Raw genomic sequence first — 26,930 nt, forward strand, 5'->3', positions numbered from 1 at the left:
TATCTTAAATCAATGACAGATTGCTAGTGCTTTTCTAGTGAAGGTTTAAATGCTTCAAGGGATGACACTTTCACTGCTTTCTATAGGAGATTACTCAATAATCAAAAGAGATTTCACCATCAGGAATTTTTTCTTCACATAAGCCTATTTTTCCCTTAATTTAATTCCATTACTTCTGCTCAGACCTCGTTATACCAGCCGATACAATTCCTCTTTCTCACTCCTTAGATGTCATTGGGCTAAACTATAACTTATGTAGTTATTTGATTTCCTCCTCGTCAATCCATCCATACCTTTTTGTTGCTCTCCTCCAAATTGTCTGTATCATTCTGGTACTGAGGTGCCCATACTTGAGCACATTATTTCATGTGTGCTGTTACCTGGCTTGTGATGAGGATGACTATTACCACCTTACTCTGTTATACCTCTGTGTATACAGCTCAAAATCCATATCACATTGTAAATGCATATATAATATGCAGGCTAATATTATTTCTGTGTGTTAAGAATTCTTTTCAAAACACCAATATCAAACAGAAACTGAGAAGATCTAGTATCTTTCTGTCCCAGGACTTCATTTCCCAGTGTCTGAAATTTACTTTTTTCATCCTGGCATGTGAAAATTCCCCTTTCACATGTGCCCAACTGTGGGTAAGGACACCAGTGGGAGAATGGAGAGGCAGCAGGGTATCAGTTACAGCACAAGAAAATAGCAAGAAAAGAACGCAATGAGGCAGTTATCTCAGAACACATATGACATATTCTTAAGGAAGCGCAATGAAGGGGTGTGTGCATGTATTTCTTCAGTCCCCTCTTCTTGACAGGAGGTGCCGCCCGCTCAGTCTCCTTCCCACGAGTCTCCTTCCTTCTCCTTTCACTTTTTCATCTTCAAATTTAAAAAATAACATTTGTCTCTATTGCTGTTGGTCTGAGCTGCAATTCTTTAGTCATTAAGGGGAAGAAGCCACATGTGATCTCATGAAAATTGCTAGGACCAGCTCTCATTAGAGTTGTGCAAATAGCAGGTTTTCCAGTTCACTGGATGAACTGAAAAAATGAAAAAAAAATGTTTTGGGTTGACCTGAAATGGAATTTTTTAAATTTTTCAGCAAACTGAAAAAGTTGGGAAAAATGTTTTAGGTGAATGAGACATTTCATTCAAACTGAAATTAAATGTTTCATTTTGTTTGACTTTTTTTACTCTTTTAAAATAAAAACAAAAATTAGACAAAGTAAATTTTGAAAGGAATAGTAATTTCCAACTGAAAATCAAAATATTTAAATTTTTTCAAATTTTTTTGTTTTTGACCAATACAATTCAGTTAGTTCAACATGAATTCCCAGTATGTTTCAGCAGCAAAGAGTCCTGTGGCACCCTATAGACTAACAGACGTATTGGAGCATAAGCTTTCGTGGGTGAATACCCACTTCGTCGGACCCACGAAAGCTTATGCTCCAATACGTCTGTTGGTCTAAGGTGCCACCGGACTCTTTGCCGCTTTTACAGATCCAGACTAACACGGCTACCCCTCTGATACTTGACAGTATGTTTCAGTCAACCTGAATGGTTTGGTAAAAAAAAGTGTTGTCCAAAATTTTTTGCCCAGCTCTATTCAATGTAACCAACCAATTCCTGAGTGCTAATGCTTCCTATGCCACCCTTTGCATCTGAGCTGTTGATGAAGTGTCCAAAGTGATCAGAAGCACCATGAGTAGGGTTGTGAAGTTACATGCTCAAAAATGGGATTGGGATGTCTCCACAAATGTTTAAAAATTCTTGTTGAATTACACAGTGCCCCACTCTTGGGTGCTTGAGTTTAGCCCCATAGTTAGATTCCTTTTGTTGACCTAATCTTGACAGATCACAGAACTAAAAATTAATGGTAGCTTCGGTACAAATGATCATGACTATCACATTTATGATGTGCAAACAGAATAAAGTCCAGACTAGTGATGGTCTCTCACACACAAACACACACACTCTCTCTCTGCTTTAAAAGGCCTAACTTCAAAAAGCTGAAAACAATTATGAGCCAACTCTGCTGGGAGAAAGAATTTAATTAGAAAAATGTGAATGATAAAGAATACTTTACCAAATGTCCCAAAAGCCACAATCGAGGAAGAAGGCTGTATTGATTTTAAAAAAATGACCTGGTTTAAAAGTGAAGTGAAAACAGCTATGATATCTAGATCTATCTATCTATAAAACAAATGGAATAAAGGGAAAGCTGATAGTAATGACAACAAATCAGAAGCTAGGGAAAGACAGTTACCTTTCCGTAACTGGTGTTCTTCAAGATGTGTTGTTCATGTCCATTCAACTTAGGTGTGTGTGCTCGCCACATGCACTGATGCCGGAAGTTTTTCCCTCAGCAGTATCTGTAGGGGACCGGCTCCGGCATCCCCTGGAGGGGTGCACATATGCCACAGTAAATAGGGCACCACCCGTTCCCCCCACCCACAATTCCTTCTTGCCAGAAATTCCCATAGTGGGGAAGGAGGGCAGGTTGTGGAATGGACATGAGCAACACATCTCAAAGTTGAGGACCAGTTATTGGTCTTTTTCGAGTGCTTACTCATGTCCATTCAACTTAGGTGACTCCCAAGCAGTACCCCTGGAAGGTGAGTAGGAGTTCACAGATGTGTAGATTGAAACACCGCTCTGCCGAACTCAGCATCATCCCTGGCCTGCTAAGTGATGGCATGGTGGGCTGTGAATGTGTGTACCGAGGATCATGTTGCGGCTCGACATATGTCCTGGATCAGGAAGTGTGCCAGGAAAGCTGCCGAAGATGCCTGTGCTCTGGTAGAGTGGGCTCTGATGATTGGTGGCAGAGGGACTCCCGCCAATTCATAGCAGATCCGAATGCAAGAGAAAATCTGCTGCATTCGGACAGTTAGAAATCCTCTGCGTGGACACCGGGAGGCCCTTCATCCTATCAACTGTAGAGATGAAAAGCTGAGCTGACCTCTGGAACGGCTTTGTCCAATCTAGGTAGAAAACCAGGGCCCTTCTTGCGTCCAAAGCATGAAAGCACCTCTCTTCACCAGTCTCATGGGGCTTAGGGCAGAAGACCGGAAGGAAGATGTACTGGCTCATGTGGAAAGTAGACACCACCTTGGGAAGGAAGCTGGGTGGGGCTAGAGCTGGACCTTGTCCTTACAGAAGACCATGTATGGCGGGAGATCAGGGCTCACAGCTCGGAGACTTGCCTCACTGATGTCATTGCCACCAGGAAAGCTACCTTCCACGATAGGTGAAACAGAGAGTATGAGGCCAAAGGCTCAAAGGGCGGGCCTGTGAGCCTAGACAGAACCAAGCTGAGATCCTACTGAGGGACCGGGGACTAAACTTGAGGAAAAAGTCTCTTGAGACCTCTGAGGAACCTGACTGTCATGTCTTGGGAGAACACCATCTGCCCCTAGATGGGTGGATGAAAGGCAGAAATAGCCACTAGATGTACCCTGATAGAGGAGTGTGCCAGGCCCTGGTTCCTCAACTGCAGCAGGTAGTCTGAGATAGAGTGCCCCGAAGAATGCGAAGGGGAGATGCCCCATTTGGCTGCCCAGTGGGAGAACCTCATTCACTTTGCCAGATAAGTCTGTCTAGTCGAGGGCTTTCTACTCTCGAGGAGGACCTTCTGGACCTCTTCCAAACAGGCCCATTCCTCAGGGTTCAGCCACACAACATCCATGCCATGAGGTGGAGGGATGCAAGGTTGGGGTGCAATAGTTGACATTGATCCTGTGACAGCAGGTCCGGTCGGTTCAGCAGAGGCCACAGAAGGATTGTTGACAGGCTCAACAGCATCCCAAACTGGTGCTGGTGAGGCCATGCTGGGGCGATCATGATAACCTGAGCCTTGTCTCTTTTGATTTTCGCTAGGACTTTGCTGATGAGCGGAATTGAAGGGAACGCATATATCAGACTTTCCCCTACGGCAGGAGGAAGGCGTCAGAGAGGGAGCCCTTGTCCAGACCCCCTCTGGAGCAAAACCTGTGGCACCTCCTGTTCTGCCTGGTGGTGAACAAATCCACTTGGGGTGTTTTCCACCTCTGGAAGATCATGCCAGCTACCTCCGGGTGGAGCACCCACTCGTGGTGAGAGAGAAGTCCCTGCTTAGGTGATCTGCTAGTGTGTTCTTGGCACCAGAAGGTGACATGCTTCTAGGTGGATTCCATGGTCAATGCAGAAGTCCCAAGGACAGATTGCCTCTTGGCAGAGGGCAGAGGATCACGCTCCCTCTTGTCTGTTGATGCAGAACATTGAGGCTGTGTTGCCCATCAGGACTGACCACTTTACCCGACAGGTAAGGTAGGAAGACCGCGCATGCTTTGCGCACCGCCCTGAGCTCTTTGACATTTATCTGTAGTGTCATTTCCTCTGGGGACCACATACCTTGGGTCTGGAGGGTGCCGAGGTGTGTCCCCTAGCTGAGGTCTGAGGTGTCCAAAACCAACTCAACTGAGTGAGGACTGCTGTCGAAGGGGACTCCTTCAGGACTTTCTCGGGGTCGGTCCACCATTGCAGCGAGGTAAGTATAGTTGCAGGGATGGTAATGACTTTTTCCAGATGGTCCCTGGACTGGGAGTAGATAGTCGCCAACCATAGCTACAGGGGCTGGATCCAGAGCCTGGCATTGCCATGTGACCTAGTAGGTGCAAGCAAACCCTGGCCATGGTCAGGGGAAATGCGGAGACTTCTGCGATGAGGTCTGTCGGTGCCCTGAATCTCTCCAGTGATAGACAGAGTTGAATACCACTCTGATGAACTCTATCCTCTGTACCAGAACTAACATGGATTTTTTTGTGGTTTATCAACAGACTGAGGCAATGGTAGGCTAACAGCATCGAGACATGCCTTTGGACCTGGGACCTGGAGCTGCCCTTGACATCTGACATGCACTTGGTAAATACAGCCACCACCAACATGCACTTGGTAAATACCTCCGGTGCTGTCGCTAGGCCAAACAGGAGGACTGCAAACTGATAGTGGTTGGGACCTACCATAAAGCAGAGGAAGCGTCTATGTCCCTCGACGATGACGATGTGAAAGTACACATCTTTCTGATTGAGGGTGGTGGACCAGTTTCCCGCATCCAGGAAGGGGATGATGGAGGCCAGGGGCACCATGCAGAACTTCAGCTTCGTTAGGAAGCGGTTCAGGTCTCGCAGGTCCAGGATAGGTCGCAGACTGCCCTTGGCCTTTGGGATTAAAAAGTAGTGGGAATAGAACCCCTTTTTCCTGTACTCTGGAGGAATGATTTTCACCACACCTAGATGCAGTAACCCCTCTACCTTCTGTGTGAGGAGACTCTTGTGAGAAGGGTCCCTGAAGAGAGATGTGGAGAATGGGTGGGAAGGAGGGGTAGAAAGTAACTGAAGGGTGTAACCCAATCCCACCGTACTGAGGACCCACTGATCCAATGTTATAGATACCCACTCAGGGAGGAAAGAAGAAAGGCGGTTGGCAAAAATAGGGGAGGGAGGATCCTGGGAACAGTCCGGAAGGTCACCCTTGGGCGTACCCTCAAAATGAGCACTTGCCTGCCTGCTTATTGCTGGTCGAGCTTGACTGAAGGGCCTGCGAAGGTTGTTGGCTAGGATGCCTCTTGTAGCCTCTGGATTTCTTATGGGGAGGCTCCTGGCAAGGGTGGCTTCCCTGGCCTTGAGGCTGCTGCGGCTTAAACTGCTTGCGGGCAGGGCTGGGAACATACAGGCCCAGCGTTCTAAGGGTCGGGCAGGAGTCCTTTAGGCCATGGAGATTATTGTCCGTCTGTTCCTCAAACAGAAGGGACATCTTGCATCGACTATTGAGCCTCCGTGGAGAAGCCAGAGAGGAGCAGCCAGGAAGCCCGGCAAATGGCGACAGCTGAGGCCATGGTTCGGGCAGCAGTGTCTGCTACATCTGACGCCGCTTGGAGCGTCACCCTGGCTGCAGCCGTGCCCTCCTCCCTCCATAATAGCCCAGCACTCTTTCCTAGAGGCCTCAGGAAGAGACCCCTCAAACTTGGCTATGGCTTGCCATGTTAAAATCATAGCGTCCCAGGAGGGCTTGATGGTTGCCACGGTCACCTGGAAACTAGAGGACGAATAAACCTTATGCCCAAACAAGTTTAGTCTCTTGGAGTCTTTGTTTCTAGGGGTAGCTCTGGGTTGACCTTGTCACTCCCTGTGGTTAACCGCTTCTACCACTAGGGAGTTGTGAGCAGGATGGGTGGCCTTTGGATGGCACAGAGTACTTGCGCTCAGCCCTCTTGGAAATGGGTGGCAGGGAGGAGGGAGTTTGCCACAGGGCATTAGTAATCTTTGAGACCCCTTCATGAAGTGGCAGAGCAACCCTGGACGGTGCTGTGCAGCAGAGGACATTGAAGAGAGAGTCTGAAGGCTCCTCTAGCTCCTCTGCCTGAAGACCCACCCCCAGGTTGGCAGTGACACACTTCAGTAGTTCTTGGTGTGCTTTAGCATCATTCAGAGGAACCAGGGGAGGGAACCCCATTATAGCCTCGTTTGATGACGAGGAGGAAGATGCCGGAGCCGTAGAGTCCTCCACAAACATAGGTGGCCCAGTGCTCCCTCTTGGACCTGCGGGGTCCTTGCGCCCAAGGCTTTGTGTAATGTAGGAGGGCGGGAGAGAGAGGCAGCTGGTCTCTCTGAGGCTCCGGACACTGCGCGGGCAGCCTGTGAGGGCTGGGTGAACCTCCACAGGTTCCATGGGTACCACGGCGCCAGCCACTGGGCCTGAGGCTGGTTTTAGTGCTGACAATGTAGCCGGTACTGCCGGTATTGGAGCTTGTCCTGCTGTCAGGGAACCTCGCTCCGAACCAGGGCTGGATCCTGAGCGGTCGCTCCCAGATGATTAGGACAGAGCAGAACGGTGACTCTTTCACAACCGGTGCTCATCACTCCACCTGGAGTCCGATCTGGAGTGGGGTTTTAGGGACCAGTGGTGCTCGACGGATCTGTGATGGCTTGGAGCCGATGATCTACGTCTCGTGCTTGATGAATGGTATCAGGATGAGGAGCATGATTGGAGTCAGAATAGGCCCAGTGCAGGGAAGCACCTTCAAGCGGTGATGCTGACATAGGGGATCAGCGACGGTCCGAGGAATGGTGACGTTGATCCCTTGACAGGTCCCTGGAGTGGTACTGAGATCTTGGAAATACCAGGTGCCGGGACTGGTATTCCTGCAGGGGGGGCACGTGCCTCCAAAGGTCTGCGCCCAGTGGCTGGTGAACTGCGCCTCGAGCCTCTCTGCCTGTGCCCAAGGTCCGGGGACTGAATGGGGCTGCGCCTTGTCTGCCTTTCACAGTCAGATGCGTGGTGGCTATGGGAGGGCGAGCGCTGGTGGGACATTCCCTGCAATGGGGAACAGTGCTGCTGAGATGGGGACCGAAGCAGTCCGAACGTGGGTTTACCCTGTGACTGCAGAACTGCAGGAGCTGGTGTTGGCAGCACCAGGAGGGACATGATCTCCTGTGCTGCCTGCAGAGCCTCTGGCGTGGCTGGCACCAGGAGCTGACAGAGGCCTCTGCCGCTATCCAGGGTAGCTGAGGGGAGTGGGTTGGGTTACATCGCTCCAAGGGAGCTTGGGCCCAAGATCCCGACGTGGGTGAAGAGTTGCCCGGCATGGGACCTTGCTCACACCCAGTCTTATCCTTTCCCTTACAGGAGGTTGGAGACTGGCCTCGCACTGCCTTCTTGGGCTTCTTGGTTGGAGCCATGGATGGGGACCGATGCCGGCAAGTGGACGGTCCTGGTGGGGCTCTGAGTACAGAGGTCATGGTACTTGGGGCCAAGTTGGAGCATTAATCTGGTGCCGGGGTGAGGGCCGAATCCATAAGGAGCGCTCTTAAATGAATATCACACTCTTTCTTAGTCCTTGGCTTGAAGGACTTGCAAATTTTGCACTTCTCACTAACGAGTCCTTCGCCCAAGCAATGCAGACACCTGTTGTGTGGATCACTAACGGGCATGGGCCTCTTGCAGCAATCACAGGGCTTAAAGCCTGGGGACCAGGGCATGCCCCGTCCCGAAGCAAAGTCACGTTTGAGATGAACCAAGTCTCTAACTATAGCTAAGGGATTTATAAACACTAACAGAAAACTATATATACTATAATACAAGAGATAACTAGTTCATATGAACGAGCAGCAACAACACTAGCTGAAGAAGCAACAGTTCCAGCACCATCAAGCAGGAACTGAGGGTGTGGGGAACCAGCGGTGCCCTATATACCGCGGCAACTGTGTGCCACTCCAGGGGACACTGGAGCTGGTCCACTACAGATACTGCTGAGGGAAAAACTTCTGGCACTGGCGAGCACACACACCTAAGTTGAATGGACATGAGCAAGCACTCAAAGAAAAACTGTAGAAAACTGATAAGAGATGCAAAGGGATACAAGGAGAAATCTATGGCCAGCAGAGTTAAGGACAATAAGGAGTTTTTAAAGTATATTAGGAACAAAAAACTTCTTAACTAAGGTATTGATCCATTACTAGATGGGAATGATAGAATTATCAATAATGCAGAAAAGGCAGAAGTGTCCAATAAATATTTCTGTTCTGTATTTGGGAAAAAAAAACTAATGATGTAGTTTCATGAAAGGATGATAACACTGTTTCTATTCCACTAGTATTTCAGGAGGATGTTAAACAGCAGCTACTAAAGGTAGACAGACATTTTTAACCAGAAGGCCTAGAAAGCTTCCATGCAAGAGTTTTCAAAAATCTGGCTGAGGAGCTTACTGGACCATTAATGCTGATTTTCAATAAATCTTGGAACACTGAGGAAGGTCCAGAAGACTGGAAGAAAGCTTATGGTGTACCAATATTTAAAAGGGGTAAATGGGATGACCCAGGTAATTATAGGCCTGTCAGTCTGACATCAATCCCTGGCAAAATAATGGAGTGGCTGATACGGGACTCAATTAATAAAGAATTAAAGGAGGGTAATATTAATGTCAATCAACATCTGTTTATGCAAAATAGATCCTATCAAATTAATGTGATTTTCTTGTTTAACGATTACAAGTTTGGTTGATAAATGTAACAGTGTTGATGTAAAAGACTTAGGCTTCTGTAAATTGTTTGACTTTGTACCTCACATTTTGATTAAAAAAACTAGAATGATATAAAATTAACATGGCATTAACATGGGGTGTATCAGGCCTTTGTGGACCCCTGCTGGAGGTCCTATCACACCCTGCCCCAGGGAAACAGCAGTGAAGGTGGGGCAGGGAAGCAGCCAGTCAGAGTGCAGCAGGCTTAGTTAAAAGGAGTTGCAGGGCCTGAGCAGGTTGTCACGGAGTCCCCGGGCGATGCTCTGGAACTGCTCCCTACGAAGCCAGTCAGGACTCTGGTGAAGTCTCCTCTCTGTGAGCAGACTGTCTTCAGGGCAAAAAGCTCACAGCTTCCACCTTCCTGGGTCTGACCTCTGAGCATTCAGCATCCTCTGCCCCTCCGTGCGCTTCCCACAGCGAGTCCACCCAGGCGGGGTCCTGGGGAAGCCAGAGGGTCCTGCACCCCAACTTTGCAGTCAGACATGACTCTCAGCCAGCCAGTAAAACAGAGGTTTATTAGATGACAGGAACATGGTCTAAAACAGAGCTTGTAGGTACAGAGAACAGGACCCCTCAACCGGGTCCATTTTGGGGGGCAGTGAGCCAGACAACCACGTCTGCACTTCACGCCACATCCCAAGCCAGCCCAAACTGACTCCTCCACCCTCTCCTCCTCTCAGCTTTGTCCCTTTCCCGGGCCAGGAGGTCACCTGATTCCTTTGTTCTCCAACCCTTTATCACCTTGCAGGGGGGGAAGGGCCCAGGCCCTCAGTTGCCAGGAGACAGAGTGTCGGCCATTTATGTACACTGGCCCTTTGCTCTGCAACAATTACACCCCCTTATCCCACCACCTCGAGACTTAAGAAATGCATAGGGGAAACTGAGGCACCCCTACAGTATTCAGAGGAAACATTAAGAACAATCCCACTTCGTCACACAGGTCAATTCATGGGTGGGACCAGTAGGAATAGGAGAGAGGAACTCTCAAGGCAAGGACGTATGGGAGAGATGTTGCTCAGGCACAGGATAGAGTCTCTTCAGACAAGGTTGCTTGGGTGAGACCCTGCTCAAACAGGGAACAGTCAGAGGGAAGGGGACTGAATTTAAGGAGGGAGCTGGCTGGAATGCTAGGACACCAGAGAACCACTGAGGACAAAGAGTCTCCAGGGAGAAAGCCCTGGTGGCACTGCTCTATAACAGGGCAGAGATGGACTTAAAGCTAGCGCAGAAGGGGCTGAGAACTGAGCCCAGAGACAGGGCTGCAGATACCAACAAGGGCACAAGCAATAGTCCTTTTTTGGACCTTTGTTATCCTGGAAGGGGGTCATCCATTTAGATGATGTGTGACTTAACTGGAGAACTTAGCCACTGAAGACCCGCCTGATGAGGGTAACAAACTACAGTGGACACCAGAGAGAGGACAGGATCATACCCAGCTGATACAAGGTGCTCAGAGGTGAGAGGTGAGTGCCCAGCTGAGAGGTGAGTGCACCACGTCATGGGCACACAATAATGGACAAAAATCTGGCTAACTGATAGGTCTCGTAATTCCCTGTTTACAAATATATTATCACTGATCAGGTTTGTTTCTAGTGGGGCCCCAAAGGGATTGGTTTTTGGCCTGATGCCATTTAACAATTTTATCAATGACCTGGCAGAAAACATAGAATCATCACTGATGAAAGTTTGCAGATGACAAACAAATTGGAGGAGTGCTAAATAACAAAGAGGACAGGCAATTGATACAGAGCCATCTGGATCACTTGGTAAACTGGGCACAAGCAAACAATATGTGTTTTAATATGGCTAAGTGTACATGTAGGAACAAAGAATGTAGACAACACTTACGTGGTGGGGGACTGTATCTTGAGAAGCAGAGACTCTGAAAAAGATTTTGGGGATCATGGTGAATAATCAGCTGAACATGAACTTCCAGCGTGACTCTGTGACTGAAAGGGTTCTTGCAATCATGGTATGCATAAACAGGGGATTCTCAAGTAATAGTAGAGAGGTCATTTTACCTCTGTATTTGGCATTGGTGTGGCTGCTGCTGGAATACTGTGTCCAGTTCTGGTGTCAACAATTCAAGAAGGATGTTGATAAATTGGACAGCGTTCAGAGAAGAGCTATGAGACTGGTTAAAGGATTAGAAAACCAGTTTTCTAGTGATAGACTCAAGGAGCTCAATCTATTTACCTTAACAAAGAGGCAGTGAAGGGGTAACTTGATTAGTCTGTAAGTACCTACATGGGAAACAAATATGGGATAATGGGCTTTTCTGTCTAGCAGAGAAAGGTATAGAACACTCCAATGGTGGCAAGTCAAAACTAGACACATTCAGATTGGAAATAAGATGTAAATTTTAGACTAATTAACCACTTGAACAATTTACCAAGGGTTGTGGTGGATTCTCTATCACAGGCAATTGTAAAATCAAGATTGGATGGTTTTTCCAGGAGATCTGCTTTAAGAATTGTTTTGGGGAAGTTCTATGGCCTGTGTTATACAGGTCAGGCTAGATGATCTCAGTGGTCCCTTCTGGCTTTGGAATCTATGAGCCAAATGTGCCTCCACCCTGTCATGCACAAGAGAAAGACCGGTCATTTACTTGGGTGTAGTGTCCTCATGCTCCCCCTTTTCAACAGCAGCAGCTTTCATTCATAGAGTTACAGTTAGCCCTTGTTAAGGGGTTTGTTTTGTTTTCTACAGTTTATGCACTTTACTATGATGTTACATAGGGAATAGTCTCATTAAGTTCTGGGCTGGGGGGAAACAATTAAGAACTGGAATGAATAGACCTCAACTCCATTAGCGAATCTTCTCCAGTGATGGTAATGGGACACAATCAAAGTGGGGAAACTCCTCTATTGCTGATTTTTAGCAGGTCTGCACTTCAGAGTGAAGGGTTGGAAGTAAATATGATAGGGGGAAGTGAGCACTGCATATCGAGTTTGATCAGTTCTTTCAAAGTAACTGCCCTCATTCCTTTGTGTTTTATTTCTTGGAATGTTCTGATCTTTGCTTCATCTTCTTCATGCTTAATTTTTGTTTTACTTCAGAAAGACTGTGATTCAGATCCTGCTGGAACTAATTAGATATCATCTCTTCATTATTTTGAGCAATGTTCAGCACTTAAAAAAAAAATCTCTTCTGGTACTGTCATCAGACCTTAAAAAAATAAATAAATCTCCCCTTTGCCACAGATTATGTCTTTTTTTCTCCCTGCCTGGCTTGTGAATACAGCTGAAATAATGACTATTTTCATTTTAATTCCACATTTGAGTTAGGTATCAAAATAATGCAAATGCATAGGTCCTATGATAAGAGTGGTTATTTTAGTTCTCATATTCTCAGTAGCAGAATTTGATTTTTAGGTAAAAGAAATATACTTGTTTAAAGTCCAGAGGGCTTTCCAGTCAGATTGCAACAATTTCCAAGTAGGTCAGATTAGTTGACAGTGTCACTTTAAGCCTTGCTCTGAGATGGCTTTAAAAAGATCTCAGAAAAGTCCTTACCCAGTCTTTCCATTCCTTTGAGACCAACAGAAGAGACAGGGCTGTCATTTTGAATTAAAAATAGAATGGCTGATAAATACTAATACTAGTGGGTGACTGTTCATGTGATAAAAAGTGCTTCTGTGAGTCAGACAAAGGTAAAAGTTCTCTAATGTGTCAAACAGGACTCATCTACCTTTCAGACTCATTAAAGCAGATATGAAGCCTGACCTGCTGATGACATTGGCATCATTAATAAAACATCTGAAATGCTGCGGGCTGCAATCATTTATTACAAGTAAAAAAGAAAGAGGTATGTTTTACAATTTAGAAAAAGATAATCAGTGGCTAATCTAAGGGATTTGAAAAAAGTGCAAGTGGCAGTTCCTTTGTTCAGTTGTGTTAGGCAGTGGATGCAGGAGTGAGTCACTGAGAAAAGCCATTTATAATTGAACAGCAAATAGCAGCAACAAATAAATTATACTTTTTTTTCCATTTTGGAAAAAAAATGAAAATACTTTTGATACAGACATACAAAAAATGCCCTGTCAAATAGTTTGAAACCCAACTAAAATTGAGCTAGAGGCCGTCACATGAAATAATTGGGATTATTTGCAGGTTTGCAAATGTGCAGACATTCAAGCTCAACACACTTTTTCAATCCAGTGCATGTAAAAGCCTAGCTTATTCTGAAGCCGTCATCTCTGGATAGTAAAAGTCAATCATTACTCAACAACTAAATATCATGTTCCACAATCTGAAAAATTGGTTTGTCCATGAGTATAAGTAACTTTCATAAACACGATTTTTTTAAATTAAGTATTTAGGGGTTAGTAGTTTGAGATTTTCCTTGTGCAGATTTTACAAGGAATTTCATATATAGTTTTCTTTTAAAAAAATTATTTTCACTTAAGGTCAAAGCACTGATACACCACATGCATAATTTAAGTAGTACAGTGAAACCTGTTCTAAAAACCACCTTAAATAAGAAATCTCCTGTCTCAAATAATTTCCCTTAACAGCTCCTTACAGTATCCCATAGGGTTTCCCATACAATTCTGTTCAACCTTTAGTTAAAAGAACATTTTTATTATTATTAGACAACCGATTTTTGCTGTCCCCTTCAGTGTTTCCTTGTCAGGTTCAACTATATGCATCTTGCTCTGGACCCCATAGGAAACCTGAGACACTTGCCCAATTTTAAATCCAAAAAGATTAACCTCTGCATAGGGGAAATATAAAACTGCCATAACTATTCCTTAGAAATGATTCATTTGGCAGCAATATCACACTTACCCATACCTAATGCACAATTCTGATATGTCCGAAAGGCTTTTCTCAACTATAATTAATGGTCAAACTAATTTAAAGTCAATAACATCTAAGACGTAATAACTGATAAATAAAGGCACTTTTCTTTTTGTGATACTCTCCCTTTAAAATGAAAACAGGATTTTAATCATGCACAATATACTGGTTTGACAACGTTGTGATTAAACAAAAATATTACTTTAAATAACGAGGTACCTGTAGCAAGGCAATAGGCTTTGGAGGCATGTGCATATCCCAGTGCACCCCTTGTGAACTTGTGCCCTTTAAAACTGGGAGCTGCAGGTGCAGGGCACATGACTAGAAGAAAACATATGACCTGGTATATGGAAATGAAGTACAAAGCTTCTTCTCTCTGGGACAGGGGAACAAAAAGGAGAAACCTAGGTTCTAGGAAGTCTTAGTGTGGGTCTCTCTGTAGTAGCTACGTGGGGCTATCAAAGGGGAAGGATGTATCCTCTCCCTTTCCAACTGGTTGAGGCTGGGAAAAATTTGGGCAGTTAATACCTAATATTTCTAATTTATTTGCTTTTGTTTTGGGACTAGTATTTGGAAATAAAACAAGCCTTGAGGAAAGAGGGCTAGTGTTGAGAGCTTTATTCTACCTTCCCAGCCAGTAAATTTGCCTATCAGTTTACAGTAGTTTTTCTACACTTTCCCAAAGTGCTCCTCTGTTTCATATTGGGCTATTATTTCAAGATGGTGTAAGTAACAATGAATGTCAGGTTTAGCTTACCAAGTTCAGCTGCACAGGCAGAATAGAAATTGTGCATAAGAAACCACAGAACTACATAATGAGTATCTCCCATCTAAATGATGAAATATTAAAGACAGTCACTACACAGGTGACAGCACAATATGGACCTCATTATGTAAGGCAGAGACACAGACCTGCTTTCTGTCATCTCTTATTTAGGCTCCCTACAGTTACCATGCCTACGCAGATAGATGGCTTCTCATTTCTAACAAATACAATTATAACATTTCCTAGTATTCTATTCTGATTATGTTTATGATGTGTGAACACTTCAACGGTTAAATACATTCAAATGTTAGCTACAATTTTACAATATTTAAATAGAGCTCATCACTATATCAATATGAATTACAGTTACATTAGTTACATTCTAATTACATTAGAAAAATGTAATAAACACAGACAATTCAGGAGAACCGGCTACTTAAATAATTGAAGGTTTGTATTGTCATGAGATAATTTTAACCTGAGCAAAATAAACCTTGAGGCTGAAGACTGTGAATTTATTAAGCCCAAATATGGATAACACGAAGTTTAACACAAGAACCCTTAAATTACTGTTATACTGAAATGTGCTTTCCACCCTCTCAGGTTGGCTCTGTGCACAGAATTCCTCTTCCATATTCCCACAACACGCTTCAACTTGTGAACTCCCCACCTTGTCACTCCACCCAACTCAACCTTCTCATAACTCCTTCTCCTCCTCTTTGACCCTTATAGGAAAACTTAGTTCCAATCCCTCCCTAGCAGTAATCCCTTTTATTAAAAAAAACTGTATTTAAAGTCCAGATTTAGGTGAAATGATAGATTGGAAAGAAGGCTGAGAAGATGAGGCAATATGTTTGTTATGGGCACACACATTGGGAGTTTTGTTAACCAAAGTGAAGGGATTTTCTGAATTACTGTGTAGTTGTGAAATAACTATTACTCTACAAATCCCTCTACTTTGGTCTATTATAGGTTTCAGAGTAGCAGCCGTGTTAGTCTGTATTCGCAAAAAGAAAAGGAGTACTTGTGGCACCTTAGAGACTAACAAATTTATTAGAGCATAAGCTTTCGTGAGCTACAGCTCACTTCATGCATCCGATGAAGTGAGCTGTAGGTCACGAAAGCTTATGCTCTAATAAATTTGTTAGTCTCTAAGGTGCCACAAGTACTCCTTTTCTTTTTGGTCTATTATGTCTTTCGGCCAATCAGAGTGAAGGGACTGGCATAAATACAATAAGTATACAATTATGGGTTAAGAGGTGTACAGTTTTGCCTGTGCTCTAACTAGCTCAGACAATTTCACTTCAGTATATTGTCTGATATGCATATTTTTCATAATTTTCATTATCTTAAGTTTGCTTAATGTTGTACAGATCTTTGAACACCAAAGCACGGTATGAGTGCTAAGGATTACTATCTGACTGTCACTGAAGAAATAATACTGGAATGCTCAAAACAGAGTTCATTTGCTTAAGCTAACTTGAGAGTTAATGAAGGTTAAATACAGAAACTAACTTTCAAAAGTAAACATTTTAAACTGAGAATTAAAATGGGGAATTTTGAAATGGTGCATCAGGTCCAAAATGTTTAAAAAACATTGTTTTCAAATTTCCTTCAGACATCACTGTTTAGAACTGAAAGTGTCAACATTAATTACCTGCTTCATATTGAAGTCAATACTAACTTCAATAAACACTTCATCAGTTTAAATTAATGTGAAGAATATATACTAACTTGAAAAGAAATTACCTATTCTAGTAACTACATCTAGTTAAAGAACTTCTATTTGATTTTTCTCAAATGTTTTTCAGTACTGCATGTGCAAAACGGCTTTTAGTGTCCTCAAAAGGCCCCTCAGTGGCCAGACATCTTTTGTGCCATCTCTTCAAATTGCATACATTAAAGAGATTAGGTTTGTGGTTTCTTTTACACACAATGACGACAACTGCTGGGAAACTGTCACTCTTGTGCTTTCAAACAATTGGTCTGGATATGCGAAATCTGAAGAACCGGAAGCAATAGCTGGAAAGCATCCTGAATATAAGTAGTGCTGTTGCAGCCCTAATGAGAGAAAAAATGTGATTCAGTACCTATTTTTCATGTATCTCAGTGACTCTATTCATACTCAGTCTGGTTGGTGCTACATCAGGATACAAATTCATGTGAGATTTTAAAAGCTCTATCCAAGTACACTGGAAATCACAACAAGAACAGCCATACAGAGTCAGACCAATGGTCCATCTAGCCCACTATCCTGTCTCCGACAGGGGTGAGTGCCAGATGCTTCAGAGTGAATGAACAGAAGAGGGCAATCACAAGTGATATATCCCCTGTCCTCCAGTCCCAACTTCTGGCAGCTGGAGGTTTAGGGACACCCAAAGCATAGGGTTGCACCCTTGACCATCTTGGCTAGTAGCCATTGATGGACTTATCTTCTGTGAATTTATCAAGTTCCTTTTTGAACGCTGGTTATACTTTTGGCTTTCACAACATCGTCTGGTAATGAGTTTCACAGTTTGACTGTGCATTGTGTGAAGAAGTACTTCCTTGCGTTTGTGTTAAACCGGCTGCCTATTAATTTCATCGAGTGACCCCTAGTTTTTGTGATATGCAAAGAGGGTAAATAATACTTTATGTTTTCTGCATAACATTCATGATTTTATAGACCTCTTTCAGTCCCCCCTTACTTGTCTCTTTTCTCAGATGAACAGTCTCAGTCTTTTTAATCTCTCCTTCTATGGAAGATGTTCCATACTCCTAATCATTTTTGTCGCCATTCTCAGTAATTTTTCCTATTCTTGTGTCTCTTTTGAGATGGGGTGACCAGAATTGCATGCAGTATTCAAGGTGTGGGCGTACCATGGATTTATATAGTGGGATTATGATATCTTCTGTTTTATCATATATCCTTTTCCTAATGACAGGTTTCAGAGTAGCAGCCGTGTTAGTCTGTATTCGCAAAAAGAAAAGGAGTACTTGTGGCACCTTAGAGACTAACAAATTTATTAGAGCATAAGCTTTCGTGAGCTGATGAAGTGAGCTGTAGCTCACGAAAGCTTATGCTCTAATAAATTTGTTAGTCTCTAAGGTGCCACAAGTACTCCTTTCCTTTTCCTAATGGTTCCTAACATTCTGTTAGCTTTTCTGATGCTGTTACACATTGAGTGGATGTTTTCCGAGAACTAGCCACAATGATTCCAAAAATCTTTGAGTGGTAACAGCTCATTTAGATCCCATCATTTTGTACATATAGTTGGGATTGTTTTTCAATGTGTATTACTTTGTACTTATCAACACTGAATTTCATCTGCCATCTTGTCATCTGCAAGTCATCCAGTTTTGTGAGATCCCTTTGTAACTCTCTGCGGTCAGCTTTGGACTTATAAAATTAAGATAGTTATTGTCTGAAAATTTTGTCACCACACTGTTCATTCCCCTTTCCAGATCATTAAGGAATATGCTGAACCACTGAGGTCTCAGTACACATCCTTGGGGGAACCTGCTATTTACCTGTCTCCATTGTGAAAACTGACCATTTATTCCTATGCTTTGTTTCCTAGCTTTTAATCAACTGCTAATCCATGAAAGGACCTTCCCTCTTATCCCATGACTGCTTAGTGAGTTTAAGAGCTGAACGACCTTATCTAAGGGTTTCTGAAAGGTCAAGTACATATTTAGATAATAACTCTTTTCTTGTTTGTAAATAGTTTATCGCAAGCAAGCATAAGTATATACAGAGGTATGCTGTCCCCTCTGTTTGACTGTGCATCACCTTCTAGAGAGAGTTGTGTGTGTAATGTAGGTAGAATACACCTCTGTGTGGGTCAGGAGCAGAATCAAATTCCTCAACAAAAAGCATCAAAAATGAGTGAATCTTGCACATATGCTCAGGGTTTAGCTGATCGCCATATTTGGGGTTGGGAAGGAATTTTCCTCCAGGGCAGATTGGAAGAGGCTCTGGAGGTTTTTCACCTTCCTCTGTAGCATGGGGAATGGGTCACTTGCTGAAGGATTCTCTGCTCCTTGAAGTCTTTAAACCACGATTTGAGGACTTCAATAGCTCAGACATAGGTGAGAGATTTTTCGTAAGAGTGGGTGGGTGAGATTCTGTGGCCTGCGTTGTGCAGGACGTCAGACTAGATGATCAGAATGGTCCCTTCTGACCTTAATATCTATGAAAATTGTTCCACCCACAGAGCTAATTTCAGACCTACTGCATGGGGATGTAGCACTGCTGAAATCAGTGAGTTTAAAATTATTCATATATTACAGAATAAATGCACGATTGTATTATTTTCTGAATTTCTAATACAATGTAGAACAGCTGCTCACATTTCTTTAGTATGCTGTAATTCTGGGCTGACTAATGGCAAATCTTCATATGGGTATACAAGACCTGGATACCCCAAACTTTGTGGTATGGAGTGAGCCTCAACTTCAGATCCAAATGTCAGGGCTCAAGCTTTGTTAGGAATTTATCCAAAAGTTATGGTACAGTAAAATGTGCCAACTTAGGTACCAGCAACTTTAATCTCTACACTACAGTAAGAGGAAATATAAAAATAATCTTTACTCTAAAGCTAGGAATCTTTACAACAGTGTTTTAAAATATATTGCTCATTTAATACAAAATAGTCTATTTGCTATTGAATATTCAGATAATAGCTCTTTTTTCTTTTCTGTAAATGGGACCCCAGTGTTAGGTTAAAGCTACATAGTAACAATATGCATTCTGTACTATATAGATTTTTATGTTTAAAGAGAATATGTGGCTAGTTGGCAAAGCAAAAGAGTGAGTGCCACAGATATATTAAACTTTAATCCTATATGAGCCAATCACTGTCTGTTGATATTATGGTCTCTTGAACTCCTTATGTCTCAGTCAACCTGAGTGTAAAACTGAGTAAAACGCAGGGACTTTCTAAAACTTATTGAGCCTTTCTTGGTCAAAACTAGAACTGGGTGAAGAATGAGAAAAAATATTCCCGAACATTTTGACTTCAACAGACATTTGGTTTGACCAAGATTGCTCTTATTTTTATGCACTTGTGAACATTTGTACAATTGCAATTTAGTTTGGTTGTATGTGTGTGGAATCATGGGCAAGATTAATTTAACCACAAAATAAAACTTGTTTTAGATCATTGTAGTGTTTGATGATTAGGTCAACCAATGAAGGAAGAGCAAAACTACTATACTTGAGTATCCTTGCGGCTCAGACTGTGAATATTGAATCCTGGAAGGCATAATCACAATAAACTGGTTCAAGCTAACCATAGGCTGAAATTATTTGTTTGATAAATGTTTTATGTGAACAATCACAAATAATGAATAGATTAATAACCATAGTCTGTTCATAGGCAATATCTGAGCAGGAAAAAAGGCTAAACTTACTGAATAAATTGCACATTGCTAATTGTTCACCCAGCTTAGTCAATACATTACAACACACAGTAGCAAAAGCATTTCACTTCTGTCAGTGTTCTTAGGAATCCTGACAAAATTTAGTATTACTGCTCTGGTCCAGCATTTGTGGATGACTGCAGAACACAAAATGAAGTTGTTTATGAGATGGCATAGAATTACAATGCCATTACCATTACATTTTTATGGTTCTTTATAGGGACATAAATGTGTGTGCTTCAAAATGAGTTTATCGAAGTTTTTCCTACTGTGGAGAAATTGAAAGCTTACCTCTAATAGCACACTATTGACCATTGGGCTAAGGAGCTCTGCCTTTTTGTTGCTCTGTAGAAAGACAAATATTGACAAGATGTAATGCCAGGGCTAAACACAGATATTTAACAGTAATATATTTGCTTAGTAATGGATCAGTTTTGGCTGTCTGAATTTTGTTAAGGCCTTGGCTCAGCTTGATTCTATTTGATGAAAATAAGGTTTTCAAGGAAATACACATATTCAAGATAATTTTAATACTATGGCATACTACTTTTGATAACATTTAACACTCATCTGTGTATACTTCTCTATTTGCCTCGTACTAGTATCACAGTGTACAAGATGGGCTCATTGTTTTATCTGATTCTTTGGCTATGTCAAATGCCACAGAATTTGAGACCATCTGTAAGAATTTAGGACTGGTCAGTGGAGAGCATTTTTTTAAATGGTAGATGTGGTCAGATCCTCTTCTCTCTCTGCACTTTGCCTTGTCACATGATGTCAGACACTTTCAGAAAGAATTGCTTTCATCTAACACTGAATAGGGAACCTTATTAGAACAAATCGATCTACCTTTTGTAAAACCATGTGGTAAATGGGACAAGATACAACATGGTTTTACAAAAGGTAGATCGTGCCAAAAAACCTAATCTCCTTTTTTGAAAAAGTAACAGATTTTTTAGATAAAGGAAATGCAGTGGATCTAATTTACCTAGATTTCAGTAAGGCATTTGATACCGTGCCACATGGGGAATTATTAGTTAAATTGAAGAAGATGGGGATCAATATGAACATCAAAAGGTGGATAAGGAATTGGTTAAAGGGGAGACTGCAACGGGTCCTACTGAAAGGCGAACTGTCAGGTTGGAGGGAGGTTACCAGTGGAGTTCCTCAGGGATTGGTTTTGGGACCAATCTTATTTAATCTTTTTATTACTGACCTTGGCACAAAAAGTGGGAGTGTGCTAATAAAGTTTGCAGATGATACAAAGCTGGGAGGTATTGCCAATTCAGAGAAGGATCGGGATATTATACAGGAGGATCTGGATGACCTTGTAAACTGGAGTAATAGTAATAGGATGAAATTTAATAGTGAGAAGTGTAAGGTTATGCATTTAGGAATTAATAACAAGAATTTTAGTTATAAGTTGGGGATGCATCAATTAGAAGTAACGGAAGAGGAGAAGGACCTTGGAGTATTGGTTGATCATAGGATGACTATGAGCTGCCAATGTGATATGGCTGTGAAAAAAGCTAATGCGGTTTTGGGATGCATCAGGAGAGGCATTTCCAGTAGGGATAAGGAGGTTTTAGTACCATTATACAAGGCACTGATGAGACCTCACCTAGAATACTGTGTGCAGTTCTGGTCTCCCATGTTTAAAAAGGATGAATTCAAACTGGAGCAGGTACAGGGAAGGGCTACTAGGATGATCCGAGGAATGGAAAACTTGTCTTATGAAAGGAGACTTAAGGAGCTTGGCTTGTTTAGCCTAACTAAAAGAAGGTTGAGGGGAGATATGATTGCTCTCTATAAATATATCAAAGGGATAAATACAGGAGAGGGAGAGGAATTATTTCAGCTCAGCACCAATGTGGACACAAGAACAAATGGGTATATACTGGCCATCAGGAAGTTTAGACTTGAAATTAGACGAAGGTTTCTAACCATTAGAGGAGTGAAGTTTTGGAATAGCCTTCCAAGGGAAGCAGTGGGGGCAAAAGATCTATCTGGTTTTAAGATTCTACTCGATAAGTTTATGGAGGAGATGGTATGATGGGATAATGGGATTTTGGTAAGTAATTGATCTTTAAATATTCAGGGTAAATAGGACTAATCCCCTGAGATGGGATATTAGATGGATGGGATCTGAGTTACTACAGAAAATTCTTTCCTGGGTATCTGGCTGGTGAATCTTGCCCATATGCTCAGGGTTTAGCTGATTGCCATATTTGGGGTCGGGAAGGAATTTTCCTCCAGGGCAGATTGGAGAGGCCCTGGAGGTTTTTCGCCTTCCTCTGTAGCATGGGGCATGGGTGACTTGAGGGAGGATTCTCTGCTCCTTGAAGTCCTTGAACCATGATTTAAGGACTTCAATAGCTCAGACATAGGTGAGGTTTTTTGTAGGAGTGGGTGGGTGAGATTCCGTGGCCTGCACTGTGCAGGAGGTCGGACTAGATGATCAGAATGGTCCCTTCTGACCTTAGTATCTATGAATCTATGAATCAAATAAAACACAGTATTTTTTCAATTCACTGTAGAGCTTCTACTTAGAACTTTCGCAGGCCCCCGTTCTGCTTGGTTTCTGTTACAGAGTTAAAGAAACAGGACAAATATCGTCACACCCTGTAAGCAGTTTAAGCACTGAAGTGTGTTTATGAAGAGGTACCGTATATTCTCGTTCATTAGCCCGTTCGTTTATAAGATGACCCTCCACGATGGATAGGTAAAAATAGTAAAAACTGTATGAACCTTTCATAAGCTGACCCTATATTTCAGGGGTTGGCAAACTTTGGTTCCTGGCCCATCAGGGTAAGCTGCTGGCTTGTTGGGACGTTTTGTTTACCTGGAGCGTTCACAGCCACGGAGCCCCTCAGCTCCCAGTGGCCGCAGTTTGCCGTTCCCAGCCAATGGGAGCTGTGGGAAGTGGCGTGCCACTTCCCGCAGCTCCCATTGGCTGGGAACGGTGAGCCGCGGCCACAGGGAACTGAGGGGCTCCATGCCTGCAGACGCTCCAGGTAAACAAAACAACAATGTATTAGATAGTCAATTCAATGATTTCATAGAGTTTAAAATCATCAAATTTTGGTATAGACCTGTTTATAAGCCTACCCTCGCTCTTTGATGTGTCACTTTTTTACCAAAAATTTCCGGCTTATGAGTGAGTATATACGGTAAATAGTATCTTTAAAAAACAGGAAGGAAAGAAGTGGAGGGAGTTTTGAGGGAGATGGAAAAACAAAAGAAAGTGGGGGAAGAGGGAGGGAAGGAGGGTAGATAGAGAAATAGCAGAACAGTAGCTTTATTGTCCGGAACTAGAAAAGCTATTACATATCCCCTTGTTTAGTTGATTATCGATAAACCTTTTAAACATAGAGAAAGTAGTGTCAATAAAACACTATTGATTGTAAGAATCAATTGTAAGTGCAAGCAGGAAGAAAGAAATCTAGAGCAATAAATAAAGGAGATACTTCTTAGTTCTGAATAATTGCTGACTTTTAGGAACAAGGCCACAATTACATTATAATGACTATACGCCTGAATTATATAACATTGCTGCTATTCTGATGATAGAGCTTTTCCATTCTAAACCACTATTGCAAAGGCCTGTGGCATTCCCAGAAAGTTACCTTTTGTCCAGAATCAATCCAGCTAGATATGTGAGTTAGCCAAATATGTGGAAAATTGGGTTGGTGCTCAGCTCCGTGCACATTATAATTATCATGTTAGATGCATGTAATTTGCATTCTGTACATCCTGAGATGGGAGCAGTGTAAAGATGTACTGTCCCTGTGAGGAGCTCAAGGAGAGACTGGACTCCTTGTGATACCATTTTTTGCTGAGCTCCCATGCATACAACCTGTACAGTCCTGTTGGATGAGGCTTCCTGCTCTCCCTAGTGCTGGTGGTGAGCCAGCATCATCTCTTTTCCCGCTGTCACAACGTGTGCTCCTGAAGGCACATATGGATGGGGCAGTGGTTCTGCTGCACCAAGCACAGGGGCCTGAGGCTGTCCCCTGCATGGAGCATACTGGGGGTGGGAGAGCTCCTTGTGCCCAACTTCTCAGACCCTGTACAAATGCCAGTGACAATTTGGCCCTGAATTCTGTGTTCCTGTAACGTAAAACCCTCCTGCAATGTCTATGCACCAAGAGGCAGAAATAAAGTTGCTGTGAAATCCTTAGCTCTCAATATCCTGAGTTAGGTCTGGTTAATATTTCATGGCTAATTTTTTCTGTGTGCATACATTTATATGCTAAAACATGCTTAGAAAATGCAGAAACAGGCAGATTCATCTGAAATAACTGGAAGCAATGTAAATTATTCAAAATAAAGCAATCCAATAAATTATGTTAGTTTTTAAATAACTTTGAAAAAAATATCCAGTGATGCCCTAAAGTAGCAGGCAGGAGCCTCTTCTTAAAATTCCAACAGGCCTGGGGAAACTTTTGTGTCTTTGATAAGAATTCATGCTCCCTGAATAATCCCTGCCAGAGATGGCTTCACAAAACTATTTCTAAAGAGCAACTTTTTTCCCTTTGGACTGTGACAGATCACTTGGTTGTCAGGTAAGTTCAAAAATATTTTGTGGTGGAGTTTATCACTTCTGCTCCCCTGACTCCCAAAGGTCTTCACTCCTCCCTCATTTCTGGTCACACAATCTATGTTACACTAGCAATACCCTCTGTACATCTTTCAGGAACAAAGTATAAATGTTTCCAGCCAGAGCACTAAATAGAAGTAGGTTAACTTGCTATAGTGAGAGTGTGATTTTGTTTAAACAGAAAGACAAATTAATAGATTCTCTAGCCTTTCAATCTCCTCACTACAAACACCAGGAGATTTATCAGTCGCTACAGGGATAATTTATTATGTGAAACCCCTCTGTTAACATACTGCCTGTGATAATGCGTATGTGGGTGTTTTTGTTTTTTTTTTAAATACAGATGCATATAAAAGAAGGAGCTGGATAAGCGTCTGCTGCAGTTCTTGGTTGTGTGTCGGCCACTCAAGGCGAGTGGGCTGGGGGAATTCAAAGGGATATCTAGTAGGTCCAGGAACTCTGTGGATCCAGTTGCTACAAAACCAGCCTAAGTAAGGCAGGGCATATCACAGGATCTAGCAACAGTAGTGGATCTGCTGAAAGGGTGTTCTGTGTTCTGGATCTGGCTGGGGTTGGAGAAGACTCCAGCCCGCCCTATTTCTAGTCTTGCACATAAATCCAGTTTTCACAGGGGATGAGAATCTCTCTTAAAGATATTATGTTTATAAAAATAAAACAAACAATAAAAAGGAAATGCTCTCATATCTTACCCCGATGGCAGTTAAAGAATCAGAAAACTTCTTAGATAAAGACAACACTTCATTGCACATGGCACTTGTTAAACTGGTTATAAAAAAGAAAAGAAACAAACGTTAAAACTATACTCCTGCTTCATCTCAGAAGTCAAAGTTCTGCCAACTATCTTGTTTCTAATCAATTAAATTTTATCTTAAAGTGTCCTGGGATCTGCTCAACTGGTAAGAAAAATCATGGAGGCTTTATGCTTTGGATTTGAAAAATCCAGCACTGGCTACAGCTGGAGACAGAATACCAGAGTAGATCAAACATTGGTCTCTTTTGATATGGCACTGTTTTATTTTGTTTTTGACTTTTGTTAGACTTTTAATCTAATTATTGCTTTACTTAAGGTTATACAAATCCAATGACTAAAAATGCCACTGGAAATAAATGCTCCTGCCCCCAGCTAGAATGAATGTAATGAAGTTTTTTTTCTCTCCAAAGCAGTGGATTGTATTAATAGAAGAAGCATTGTCTAGTGGTTAAAGCACAGGGTTGTGAGTGAGGAGATCTGGATCTAGTCCCAGCTCTGTCACTGACTTGTTGTATAACTGTAAATCAGTTGGGGCTCAATCCTGCAAGAAGCAGAACATTCTGGCTCTAATCCAGCAGACAATTTAAGTAAGTACTGAATTTTAAATAAAAATGCCCCCACTGACTTTAATGGGATTATTCACATGCTTAAAATTAAGTATGTGCATAAGTACTTTGCTAGATCGGGACCCGAATGTTCACCACCTTGTTGGGGTCATGTGTTTAGGGGTTAATCCAAAGACCACTGAAGTCAGTGGGAGTTTTTGTACTGTCTTCAGTGGGCTTTGGATTCGATCCTTAGGTCCCAGTTTTGAACCTGGGATTCTTGAAGTTAGGTGTCCACACCTGTGGGTTGGCAATGAGTTGATGATGAATATGGCATAATTGCTTAGAAACAGATTTTTGTGCCCTTTTGGCAGAGTACAAATGATGAGACCCTATTGCGGGGTGCAAAAGCAAATTCTGTGCATGCTGGTATATTATCTAAAATGTGTGCGCACATTTCATCACTAATATAGCAACAAAAAGTCGTCAGCTTGTGCATTTGTTGTGTTTTTTGTAAAGATATATCTGATGTACATGTCAGCAAATCACAGGCAGTCTGTGATTTGATTGTTTTTGAAAATAGAGTGACAGGAACTCTAAAGTCAGTCCTGTTTGTTGATCCATAGTGTGTTATGGTGTCTGCAAAAGCTCTGGACTCAATAAAACTGTGAATCTTAAGCAAGCTCATACTGGTGATAAAAATAAAAAAAATTATATTCACGTTGTCATAACTTTTGCTTGGTCCGGGGCTGTCTTTTCCACTTCTTGCCCATGAAGAATTAACTCTGCTACTTTATGAAGCTGTTCGATACAACGAGCTGTTACCTCAGCAAGGCTTTCAATTGATAGCATGTAGACTTCCTTAAATGAAACAAACAAAAAAAACAAAACAGTAATATAATTTCTATAGACTAAAAAGGAGGCTTTGTAAACTAGGGCAGAGTACAAACTGGGGGATATCAGTGCATGCAAAGCCA

The 26,930-nt window shown here is 42.5% G+C and overlaps 1 protein-coding gene and 1 long non-coding RNA gene across 4 annotated transcripts in view; one reads left to right on the plus strand and one right to left on the minus strand.

Annotated features, from left to right (window-relative positions):
* The first annotated feature begins 2,278 nt into the window (after positions 1–2,278).
* LOC122459853 lies at positions 2,279–6,046 on the plus strand. Its single transcript, XR_006280806.1, has 3 exons — positions 2,279–4,310; positions 4,825–4,909; positions 5,792–6,046. It is a non-coding gene; the product is annotated as an uncharacterized LOC122459853 (long non-coding RNA).
* Positions 6,047–13,993: 7,947 nt separating this feature from the next.
* Positions 13,994–26,930, minus strand: part of FAM114A1 (family with sequence similarity 114 member A1) — a 60,847-nt gene continuing 47,910 nt past the window's right edge. For all 3 annotated transcript variants that reach the window (XM_043513958.1, XM_038400965.2, XM_038400966.2), the window contains exons 11-14: positions 26,675–26,814; positions 25,347–25,419; positions 20,328–20,381; positions 13,994–16,694 (exon numbers count right to left, since the gene is read on the minus strand). In XM_043513958.1, the coding sequence (XP_043369893.1) occupies positions 16,593–16,694; positions 20,328–20,381; positions 25,347–25,419; positions 26,675–26,814 (369 nt within the window). In that variant the 3' untranslated portion in view covers positions 13,994–16,592. The remainder of the gene's footprint in view (positions 16,695–20,327; positions 20,382–25,346; positions 25,420–26,674; positions 26,815–26,930) is intronic.

Source organism: Dermochelys coriacea, chromosome 4 (assembly GCF_009764565.3).
Source record: "Dermochelys coriacea isolate rDerCor1 chromosome 4, rDerCor1.pri.v4, whole genome shotgun sequence".
NCBI lineage: Eukaryota > Metazoa > Chordata > Testudines > Dermochelyidae > Dermochelys > Dermochelys coriacea.